General features: G+C 51.0%; 1 protein-coding gene across 1 annotated transcript; it reads left to right on the forward strand.

Moving 5' to 3' along the window:
• Positions 1 to 1,321: 1,321 nt before the first annotated feature.
• On the forward strand, positions 1,322 to 8,933 carry Gfi1 (growth factor independent 1 transcriptional repressor). The gene is made up of 7 exons (XM_004635731.3): positions 1,322 to 1,368; positions 1,512 to 1,726; positions 2,044 to 2,226; positions 3,873 to 4,354; positions 4,446 to 4,583; positions 5,678 to 5,843; positions 8,420 to 8,933. The coding sequence occupies exons 2-7, from the start codon at positions 1,612 to 1,614 to the stop codon at positions 8,596 to 8,598; spliced, it is 1,263 nt and encodes a 420-aa protein (XP_004635788.1). The 5' UTR covers positions 1,322 to 1,368; positions 1,512 to 1,611; the 3' UTR covers positions 8,599 to 8,933.
• Positions 8,934 to 12,076: the final 3,143 nt, after the last annotated feature.

Below are 12,076 nucleotides of genomic sequence, written 5' to 3' on the forward strand. Positions count from 1 at the left end.
GGTATTTGCATTTGTGGGTCCAATTGTACGGACCGAGGGTGCAGGAAACACTGAAGCATAACGTCCTGTCCGGAGCCAACCTAGGTGCAGGCGGGCGCTCCCCTCGGCCCGGGGACGTTCTGACACCTAGTTATTTGGAAACGCCTGTGGACACCCAGTGACGCATCCAGGCATCTCCTCTCCCAGCCGCATTCTTCGCAGCTGGGAAGAAGGCTCGCAGGACTGAGGCTTTTGGGGGGGGGGGGTGCGCCCTCCGGACGCCGAGTCCCCAAGGGCTGGCTTCGGTTGGAACCACAAGCGGACACTTTTAAACTGCGCCCCGCATCTTGCCCTGGGGGCGAAAGGCTCCGCGTCCCGCAATTCAAACCGCGCAAAACCAGAGGACCCGGGGCCTTGCTTCGTTCAGAAAACCTGCTGTGCCCGGAGAGGCTGTAGCTCGTGGGGGAACCCGAGCCCCAAGTCCTCGGCCGAGAAGGGGCAGATTCGTTTACTCCGGACCTCCGTGGCTGCGGGGTCCGCCCCGAGCCTGCCCCAAGCGGGCAGCAGTCGTAGCCCCGCCTCCGCGCCGAGCTCAGGTTTCGACCTGAGATTAGGCAAACTGATTGGGGGTTAATGAGAGCGACGCCACGGACACCAGCTCCGGGACCCCCGCTCGCTGGCCCTGGCGGCGCAGGCGCCCGGCGTCCGTCTCGCGTGTCCTCCAAGCCATCGATGCTTCACGGAGCCCGGACACCGCGCGTCCCCTAGCACCGCGCGCGAGTCGAGCTCGACTTCCTTTCATAGGACAAAATTTTTGGTGAGCAGAAAGGAAAGTCCTTTTTCTGGGGCCTGGTTTTCGCAGTTAGACCTCCTGGTCATGGGCGTCCCGCTGGCCGGTGCCCACCGTACCTGGCCAACTTTTTCCTGTGCCGGGCACGAGCAAGATCACCCGGATACGGCTTTTCACCCGGACGAGGGTTTTGTCCTTTGCCGCCACCCCTTCTCCTTCCTGTGCCTCTGCCCTCCCGCTTCCCTTCTTCGGTCTTTAGGGCCTCCTGGTCCTCTGCTGCAGGCCCCGGCCAGGCTCAGCGCGCCCACCCAAGCCCTCTTGCACTTCCGTTCGCAGCGGCTCTTGGAGGGCTGGGCTCCTGGCCCCCTCTGAGTCCGCAGCCCCTTAACCGACTGGCTCCTCCAAACCCAGTCCCCAACCCCAACCCCAGACTGAGTGGTGCGGAGGCAGCAGACCCACGGGGGTCCCCTGATCTCCTAGGGTGCGCCCGAGGGCTTTCCTGGGAAGGGGAGGGGCCGGGGACTTGGGCCGGGCGGAGGAAAGGCCGGGCTCGGCGGCAGCGCGGCAGACAGCTCGGCCACCTGTCCGAGTGCCACCTGGTGAGCGCAGCCCGGGGGCCAGGCCCCTCCCCCCGCGGCCGGCTTCGCCCCTCCCTGACTGCCTCTGTCGCTGCGTCTGGGTGCCCCGTCCTGGCCCTGAGGGCTCTCACCAGCGTTTCCACCCTCGTCTCCCTTCCTCTCAGATTTCTGCGAGGCCGAGGCTGAACAGGCGCTGCAAGTATCCGCTGTGGGACGCGACTTTCTGGAATCGTCGGAGCGCAGTGGGGAAGGCGGCGGGCCACCATGCCGCGCTCTTTCCTCGTTAAGAGCAAGAAGGCTCACAGCTACCACCAGCCGCGCTCCCCGGGTCCGGACTACTCCCTGCGCTTAGAGAATGCACCTGCGCAGGGCCGAGCAGGTGCGAGGCGCGCAGGCCTGTCGGGGGGCCCCTCAGGACAGCGACTCCAAACCCAGCTACTTCATTCTCGGGGACCAGGAGGGGTTCCCCGACACCCTCCCTTAGTCTGTCTTGTTTCCTACTGTCCTGGCTCCTCCCGAGCTGTTGTCTAGGGCGCCGGCATCTCCCGGCGCCCATCCTCTGGGCCAGGAAGGCTGCTGGTCAGGTCCGAGAGGACCGAGGAGGCCGTTCGGGTGCCACGACCGGGTTGGGGGCACTTCAGGACCCTCTGGCTCCACCCGGCTCTGCCTCGCTCAGCTCCTGATTCTTCTTCCCAGGCAGCACTTCTAGTGCAGGCGAGGCAAAAGCTGAGGCCGGGGACCGTTTGTCCCCCGAATCCCAGCTGACCGATGTGCCCGACAGAGCCTCTGCGTCCCCGGACAGCTGCGAGGGTAGCGTCTGCGACCCCGGGTCCGAGTTCGAGGACTTGTGGAGGCCGCCTTCGCCCTCCGCCTCTCCAGGTAGGGACTGTGTGTGTGTGTGGGGGGGGGGGTCCTGCGGCAGGGGCCGCGGGGAACTAGGATGGCGGAGAGGTTCGCCCGGGAGAACTGGGCTTCTTCGTGGGGGTGGGACTCAGCGGGAAACATCCGGCTGCTCCGAGGCTAGATGGACTTGGCCGCGAATCTGCAATCTCCATCCTGGGCAGCCGGACCCTGCGGACTTTCGTGCGCGGGAGTGCGGAGCTGGTCCGTGAGAGAAATCAAATCAGGGGTCTCAAAAAAGAAAATCCAAAACCCCGCGTTTCGTTTCCGATCAGAATCGACTGTTTTAAAGGTGTTATGATCTCAGAATCCAAATCCCAAACTCAAGCAAACGGAGGCGGAGACTCAGCCCCGGCAGAGAGCCCTAAACGCCCGGGAGAGGGAGATCCCTGAGCCAACCTCAGCAGGCGGCGCGGTCTTCACGGCCGCAAACTGGGGGCTCCTTTCATTTTTCGTTCTGCCAAGATGGCCTAGCTTGGGGGCCAGCCCGCTGGGTTTCATTTCCAGAGAGCAACCGAGTTTCCTGCAAACCAAGTCATTGCATGTCGGATGGGGGAAGAGATTGGGTTCTCGCGGTGTAAGGAAGGCGCAAATCTGCCCAGTTCTGCTGAAGGTCGATTATTTCCAGATTACACTTATTAGTTTTAAATCCTAGCCCACACTCTGGGATTGACATGAGCAGAACTGCAGCTTCAGCCAGTGGATCTGGAAACCAGAGGCGGAGGGATCTTCCTGTTGTGCAGGGCGCCTCCAGGCCAGAATGGGATGCCCCTCCAGCCTCGGATGGAAACTAGGGAGGGGTGCAGCCTCTCGCTGCAGGCTGAAGAGACGAGTGTGGAGGCTCGTGCGTGTGAACAGATTTGTAGCTGCGTATGCACTCGGATTCATTGGACGTCTAGTTTTGGAGAACTTCAAGGGGATGGGATCAGAAAGCTCTCCTGAAAGTGTCAACTAAGCAGCCTTCTTAATTGTAAACTTATTATCCGGGAAATTCTTCTTTGGCCCATCAAGATGCAGCGGAAATGAGGAGAGCTAGGTGACCCTTTCTTGCTGCTTCTTTGCTACCTGCGCCGTGCTCTTCACAAGTTGGAGAAATCCCCAGGCCTTCGGTTGTTTTTTTTTTTTTTTCCAGACAAATGTGTCTGCAGTAGTTCTTGGGGCTGATTTTTTGATCATCTCCTTATTTCACCATCAATTCTAGGGGAAAAAGGAATTGAGGGGAAACTTAGGTGCTAGGAGAGTGCTGGCGCTGGTGGCTGGACCCTCTGCCCACTAACCGCTGTTGGCAACCAGGGCCCCGCTTTCTCCATCTCTTTTTGCTCGCAGCCTGTATAGACGCGCTTTTACCCCACAGGCCCCCCAGGTGTGTGGGTCCTGCCAGGAAAGATTCTTCAGACTGCAGGCGCTTCCGCTCCCCTCAAACCATTTACCTATCTTTTCATTCTTACGATCCGATCCGTTTGCTTTCCTGCAGTCGGCCGGCTGGGCCTCAGGGGCTGGTTTTACCGAGGGGCATCGCGGGCACCTGCGCTCGGCTAGGCCTGCACCCGGCGCGCCGGGAGCGCATGCGGCAGGCTCCGCCCTGCAGCCTTGAACCTGACGGGAGGCCTCTTGTGCTTCTGCAGCCTCGGAGAAGTCGCTGTGTCCATCTCTGGACGAAGCCCAGCCCTTCTCCCTGCCTTTCAAGCCCTACGCATGGAGCGGCCTGGCGGGTTCCGACCTGCGGCACCTGGTGCAGAGTTACCGGCCGTGCGCGGCCCTGGAGCGCAGCGCCGGCCTGGGCCTCTTCTGCGAGCGCGTCCCGGAGCCCGGCCATCCAGCCGCGCTCTACGGCCCGGAGCGGGCTGCGGGCGGCGCTGGGGCCGGGACCCCGGGGAGCTGTGCTGCCGGAGGTAACGGCGGCGGCGCAGGCCTAGGGCTCTTCGGCGACCTCGGGCCTGCAGCAGCCGGGCTGTACGAGCGGCCGCCCGCCTCCGGCCGACTGTTCCCTGAGCGCGGCCACGAACTACACGCGGACAAGGGCGCGGGCGTCAAGGTGGAGTCCGAGCTGCTGTGCACCCGCCTGCTGCTGGGCGGCAGCTCCTACAAGTGCATCAAGTGCAGCAAGGTGAGGCTCCGCTGCCCCGGCGCGCGTCCCGCCAGCGCTCGCATCCCGCGGCCCCTCTCAGCGGCCTTCTCCCCGGCCCCACCCGCCTCAGGTGTTCTCCACGCCGCACGGGCTCGAGGTGCACGTGCGCAGGTCCCACAGCGGCACGAGACCCTTTGCCTGCGAGATGTGCGGCAAGACCTTCGGGCACGCAGTGAGCCTGGAGCAGCACAAAGCCGTGCACTCGCAGGTAAGCTCAGGATGCTCGCCGCGCCCCGCGCACATTTTCGCGCTGGGGACTTCAGCTTGGCCTCCGTGCAGCACCAGTCGCCCTCGGACTGGTAGTTTTCTCCCTAGCTGCCTCCACTCTCCCGCTTCCAGGTCTCCTCCTGCACATCCCTCTGCCCTGAAATAGATGTGGAGAGAAAAGTGGGTGGTGGACAGCTCAGCCTTTGAGGCATCCTTAGATTTTGGTTTCATATCCTTGTGAGCCTCCAAGTCAATGGGGATCTTATGGGTTTTAGGAAGACTTGTGTACACTGACCCTTGCACTGTTGTATCAGATGGATTAGCTCTGTTTCTTCACCCATTCTTTTCACCAAATGTTTTTTTTTTTTTTTTAATCTGTATTGACTGAAGAGGTGTCCATTCAGTAGGACATTTGCCCTGCTATGCATTCCCTCACTGTTTTAAGGCTACTTGTTGCCTGCTCCCAAGTGCTCAGTATTCGAGGATCGAGTAGCATACTCCTTACCATGAAGCTTGCATGCAGATTAGTGCAGCTGACAAAGAAGCAATGAGTAAATAACATCCGACTATCAAGTGAGAATGCTTATTTGTAAAGATTTATTGACTGAAAAGAGTATCAGTCTATCTCCTCAACACCCACAGTGGCTGAGGGGTGGGGACATCTCGAGTGACTCAGCCTTCTGTCACAGAGGATGAAGTGTGTATAATGGGTGTCAAAAATTCAGGGTAGAGATAAGCCCTGTTGCAATGGGGTGTGGAGTGTTGTGGGTAAAAAGTGTTTTGGTAGAAAAAAAATGTTAAAGAAAAGGGGGAAGAGTGTGGAAATAGGAAATAAATGGGAAGAAGGGATAATACTACAGGTGATGTGGAAAGGGAGCCAAGGTTTTGGGGATTGTAGGGTCAGGTTTGTGGTGAGAAGGGTGACAGCCTTCATGACTGCAGTGGAGTACTCATCTCTGTCTCTGTCTCTCTCTCTGCCTCTTTCTCCCTCTCTGTCTCTGTGTGTCTCTGTCTCTGTCTCTCTGTCTCTCTCTGTCTCTCTCTCTGTCTCTCTCTCTCTGTCTCTCTCTCTCTCTCTCTCTCTCTCTCATCTAGGAACGCAGCTTTGACTGTAAGATCTGTGGCAAGAGCTTCAAGAGGTCGTCCACACTGTCCACACACCTGCTCATCCATTCAGACACTCGGCCTTACCCCTGTCAGTACTGTGGCAAGAGGTTCCACCAGAAGTCAGACATGAAGAAACACACCTTCATCCACACCGGTAAGCTGAAGGTCCTTGGCTTGTAGGAACATGCTAAGGCCAACATAATTCACCTTCTTTGATTTTCTGGCTGCAGTAGATGGTGGATGAGGCTTTTCAGATCATGTTAATCACTGCTGTATTAAAAGAAAGAGACAGATTTGTGCTTCTCCCCAGGGTTCTTGATTTGAGATTGTGCTTGTAGGACCAGCTGCTCAGCTTGCAGGTTTTCGATCCTTGGAAAGAATATTTCCTTCAGTTTAGTAGCCACTCCAACAGCCAGTTGCTCTAGGTCAAATATGAAGGAGGCCCCAGGATCCCCTCCTAGTGTTGCCTAGAGACTGAAGACTTTCTGTAGGGCTATCACCCATCTTTTTTTTTGGGGGGGGGGCAGAGACTCATATGTAACCTCTCTGCAGCACTTTGAGGAGTCAGAGAGCTTATTCCACATGAGGAGAATAAATAGTAGCAAATATTACTAAGCTTTCTGCTAACGTGGATGATCTCATGCTCACAGCTCAGGGAGTTAGAAACTGTTCCTTATCCCCATTTTAGAGATGAGGAAAATGAGGCAGAGAAGGATTAAATAGCCCACCCAGGATCACACTGTTAACAAGTGGGGCCAGTGCTCAAATTCAGATCTGTCTGACCTCTCAAATGTCTGTGCTTTTGACCTATTTATCGTATTCTACTTCCACAGTCATGGGAGTTATAGATACAGAAAGCTTCTACTCACTTATTGCCTTTTTCAAAATTTCAAGCCTTAATAGTGATAATTCCTTACCTACTATAGTGCTTTATAATTTACAAAGTACTTTCAAATCTGTCATTTATTTGGCCTTTACCTCATAAAGTGGAAAGAGCCGCTCTTACCATCTGGAAACTCTGATCTTACATGATTTACCAAAACTCAGACTAAATCGTGGAGCTGTTAGATGTTCTGGCTTCCAACCCTGCCCTCTTTTTGTAACACTTTATGTGCAGGTGAGAGTTTTAATGCCAAGATCAAGTGGTCCTTCTGCTTTTATGAGTGCTCTATTTAATAGTCAGTGGGGTTTTGCCAGATAGCTCAGTTGTTTAAAGCGCCACTTGAGTAAATACAGGCAGGCGCATAGGACCACGGTTCAATTCCCAGCTCCAGAAGCTGTACCAGGCCTGCCCTTAAGGCAGCCTAAAGAGCCAAACAACAACAACAACAAAAAACTCCTTCTATTTAATAGTCAAGAAGACATTTACATTAGACTTGAAATTTCTGACAGTTTTGTTGTATAATATGAATATTTACAACAAATTGCACCATGATCCAAACATGCACCATTGATGTTAATAAATGCTTGCTCAGTATATAGCTAGTCCTATCAAAAATCAAAAAAGTCCTAGTTCAATCATTCCTCTTGTCTAAAATTTCCATGTAATTCACTTCTTATAAGTAAAAGTATTCAAGACACATAAATGTAATTAGGATCTTGACTGAATGAAACATTAATAAATCCTTATCAGACATTTACATTATAGCTAGAATTTGTTTCTCAGATTTATTTGACCCTAATGGGGTAGGATACATTTTGATAGGTGATTCTCCAAGAAATCTGAAGCTTGAAGAGAGTGCAGCGTGGGAAAGAGGTTTCCTCAAAACCAAACTTCCATCTATTTGACTTTTTTTCTCAAAGACTGAACTTTACTAAGGCCACACTGAGAGTACTTGGAAATCCTCCCAAATGTTAAACAGCAGATGAAATGAGGCAAAGACAAAAATGTGGTTTTTTTTTTTTTTTGGCAGAACCGGGGATTGAACTCAGGCCCTTGTGCTTGCCAGGGAAGTGCTTATTCCACTGAGCCATCTCCCCGGCGACAAAATGTTTTTATAGTCTATTTGTTATATATTATTTTTGTTAAGCAACACAAGCAATGGGGCAAAACCAAAACCTTTTCGTATTCTGCCAGTTACTAATCTGTGCTGAGGCATTGCTGTTGTTTAGCATCTGGTAATTAACCTCATAAAAAGCAAGTAAAATCAAGGCAGAAAAAGATTGCATACTTCAAGAAATATTTTGTGGTTCAAATGTGGGTTCTTAAAATAAGTCTGAGGAATGTCCGTACTTCAGATAAGTCTATGCTTCTTCAAGAACAAGAAGGAAGACAGGCTCGCTAAACCAGCACCCACTTGGAAACTCAGATTTGAAAACTTCCTCTGAATTAGAAACAGAATCACACGGTTTGTAGGACAGGCTCCTCCCACCTCCTGTTGAACATCTGTTCTGGGTGCTCTGCTGCTAAAGTCAGGGTAGTCCTCCCGGGTGAATTCAGCTGGGGAGGGCACGTGGCCCTTGCTGTTTCTGTTTAGCAGGAAACGGTTTGAGGCCTTCAGCTGGGAACCCCCACTCAGAAAGTCTCCCTTCCACCTGGTACACCCATGCTTTCCCAGGACCGACTTGCAGGCTGGGAGACAGTTTATGTTGCAACACATCCCCTTCAACTTGCTCGAAGGTCTTAGATTGTGGTGCAGCCAGCTGCTGCCGAGAGCATGTGGGTCACAGTGGGTGCCCTCTAGTCTATCACAGGCTCATACTTCTCCCTCCCCCCTTCTATTCCTGCAGGTGAGAAGCCTCACAAGTGCCAGGTGTGTGGCAAGGCGTTCAGCCAGAGCTCCAACCTCATCACGCACAGCCGCAAGCACACAGGCTTCAAGCCCTTTGGCTGCGACCTGTGTGGGAAGGGTTTCCAGAGGAAAGTGGATCTCAGGAGGCACCGGGAGACTCAGCATGGGCTCAAATGAGCACCTTGGCTGGCTGCAAACAGCAGTGATGCAACACTACAGAGGCAGCTTCTGCTTCCTTCCAGCCCATTCGGACTTCTCAGGCCCCCCATCCTGTCTGCAGCTCCCACCAGGGTGCTCTCCCTTCACCCTACTTCCTAGAGCTACCAGAAGAAATGAAGTACCTTTTGGAGTTCTGCACAGAGTGGGAGCCACAGTAACTTGCTAGGCCTTAGACTCCTCCACATGAAGATTAACGTCAAGTGAAGATGTAAAGTTTGGCCCACAGCCCTTCCCATATCTATTCTTTTCTACAGGCAGAAAAGTCCTTCAGGTGTCTCCTCTCTTCCGAAATCCCCAGATAACTGATGGAAGAGGACCAATCACTATTTACAAGTGGATGCACATTAATGCTTCTATCTAGAAGAAAAGGAATGGGCTTTTTTGTTTCTTCTTCTGGGACTCTGTTAATCCCCTTTTGTTGGGCACTGCCTGTTATACAAATCTCGGAGGAATTGTTTCTCCTCCTTGAAGACTGGTTCAGAAACTGATTTGGGGAAGGAGCTTTGTTCTTTCAAAATCACCAGATGCTGCCCTGTGCCCCCCAGGAAGAAGCCCAAACGTGGACTTGGTGAGAGGACCTGAGGTCCTGACATGGAACAATGTGTGCACACGATGGCCTGTGGGCACGATGCCTGTCGTTCGCTCACTTAGTAACTCTTTGATTACTGTTACCGAGGTCCTTGGCTTCTGGTAGGCACTGGGGAGCCAGAGATTAAAGTCATAGCTCTGCCTCTCAAAAGCTAACAGTTGTACCTCAAATGATTGAGGTCTCTTCTCGTCCTCCGGTAGATTTCTGAGAAGACAATCCAGAATCTCAAACCTGCCCTTTCAACCCTTTTAGACTCTATACAGTGTAAACAAGAAAGTAACTGAAGAGTTACTTCAAAGTTTTTATTGTTAACCTGATATTTTTAAGATGACTGAATGGTAGGCATGTGTGTGTGTGGGGGGTGAAGGCTCTGTCTTTAACTCTTTAGCCTTCCATGTATACCATATAAAGGAAAATGATATTTTTACTTTGACTAAATTTGTACATATTTTTAGATTTCTGGAGTGTGTTGTTTAATACATATTTATTAGAGTGATGTTTAAGTTAATAAAGTATTAAGACTATCATGGATTGCCTTTCATTTAGGCAGGAAATTTGTTTTTCCTTGTGGGGGAAGTTGGCATTTAAAAAAAATAGAATGGGTAAGTGATACAGACGAGGCAACATACAAAGCTCCAATTGAGCTTGTTTCCATTTTTTAAAATTTTATTTTATTTTTTTCCCTTTTATGTCTCACAGAAACATTTTTCCTAACAAAAAAGTAAGAGTTGTAAAAAACCAAGATCCTGCCAAGTTCTATTTTTGCAGCCAGAGGATCCTAAACTAAAGTTATCACAGGCCATTGGTCTAGTGTGGGCAAATCCTCTGACTTCCCCGATATCACATAATGTGGATCCAGTCCTATCAATCCAGTGCAACTCTGATTACTTTGGTTCTATGGAAACGAGAAAGGAAAAAAATATGAGGTTGGTTAACTGCTCACTAAAAGCAAACTACACATCTAGAGATGCATGAGTCCTAGCTACTTGGGAGCTCAGGGCAGGGGGATCCCAAGTTTGAGGCTCATCTGGACAGCCAAGCAAGTAAGCCCTTGTGTCAAAATCAATAAAAAGCTTTGAGGATGTGGCTCAGTTCTCCCTAAGCCTAATCCCCTGTACCACCAAACAAACAAACTAAGATGCATGTGGAAAGTAAAATGAGATTCTTATTCTGTTCTACCTGTGGATTTTTTGAGAATGAAACTGGGATACAGGCGTGGCCTAAATCCCTACTCCCTGTGTTCTAACGCTTTCCAGCCAGATTTGCAGGGAATGTGTGGCCCATGGTGACTACCACAGAGTATCCATCCCACTGAAATCAATTTCAGCGGAATGTTGGGGACGCAATATGCCCCAAGCGAGGCTCTAGGTGGTGGGGCCGAGCAGTGAGAGCAATGGCCTGCAGGGCTTCGGTCACTGCTGAATCGCCGGCCCCTCTAAGAGTGCCTGACACAGTGATCAAAAATAAACTCCTTTTTCATCCTGCAGGTTGACTGCTTTGTAGAGCACAAAGGCATGAAAAAAATTGCTTGAGTCCCCCCAGATAGAAGACACAAAAGACTTTCTGTGTTGGTGGGATAGAGGGACTCTGATATTGCCTTTCTCCAGCCCCTCCAAATCTCAGGCCTTGGCTGTCCTGTGGTTTCCAATACCTTGTCTTTCCATGTCCAGTTACTCTCATTCAAAATTCAAATTTATTTACTTCTTTTTTTGTGATACAGAGTGTCACTACACAGCTCGGACTTATAGTGATCCTCCTGTCTCAGCCTCCCCAGCGCTGGGATTACGGGAGTGTACTACCATGGTTGGTTTGGGTGGCTAGCTCAGCACTCCTGTGGTTCTGGGGCCCAGTTCCAAATTTATTTATAGTCCAGGTTAAGATCATTTTTCCAAACTGATGGATGGTAAGTACTTGCTGCTTCCAGGAACCACTCACTCCACAGTGCCTTGGGAGTCAAAGCTCCCGGTGAGTGGAGATGACTAACATCTTTCCTACAAGTCATCATGCACCCTGGCCAGCTATTGCCAGCCTAGGTTGAAAAAGCAAAGATCACGTAATGAGGGGTAAGTAGAACTGATTGAAATCTGGCTGTCTGTCCACTCTAGTTCTTCCCTGATGACATTTGGCATATCTGGTCCATTTTCATTATTCTTTTTTATGCTACAAGTAAGGAGTTAAAATTTTGACAACTGTTTTCATTTGTTTTGTTGTTTTTTGAAAAATATCTTGATAGCCACAGTTCAGAATCAAAACAAATTACTGCGCCTGTTACCGCGTGAAATTTGAAGATTGCAAATATCTCTCTTAAGGTTATTACTTGACTCAATTAAAAATAGATTGTGAATATTCCATGTCACATTATTCATGAGGCAGGCTCTATGCCTTTTGTCTGCCGGAGTAACAGTAGAAAGGGTAAGGAGAGACACCAGAGCACACCTTTGTTTCTTTCACTAAATTTTTAATAACACCTCCAGCTAGCCAGTTGGTGAAGCTCAGCTCTTGCATAAAAGTGGAAAAGCACAGCTATCTCTGAGAAGCCCAGCTCTTTCAGGAGCTAATTTGAGTTTGTGTTTGTCCACGCCAGACACGATTAAATTACCTATCGAGTGTGCTGTGCTATCAGGATTCAGGCCACGTAAAAGGTGAATTTCATCTGATTGATTTGAGACGCAAATGGAACAACTGAGTTTTAAAAGCCACGCCCTAATTAAAGAGATAGCAAAGTATCACTCCTTGGTGACTTGCCTGTCAGTGCCCCTAAAAACTGGGTGGTGATAGTGATTTGACCCAAGTCATTCTGTTCTGTGTCTGATTATTTAACCTGATCACTTAACAGAAAGAAACTCA

The sequence above is a fragment of the Octodon degus genome, unplaced genomic scaffold (genome assembly GCF_000260255.1).
Source record: "Octodon degus isolate 3935 unplaced genomic scaffold, OctDeg1.0 scaffold00074, whole genome shotgun sequence".
Taxonomy (NCBI): Eukaryota; Metazoa; Chordata; class Mammalia; order Rodentia; family Octodontidae; genus Octodon; species Octodon degus.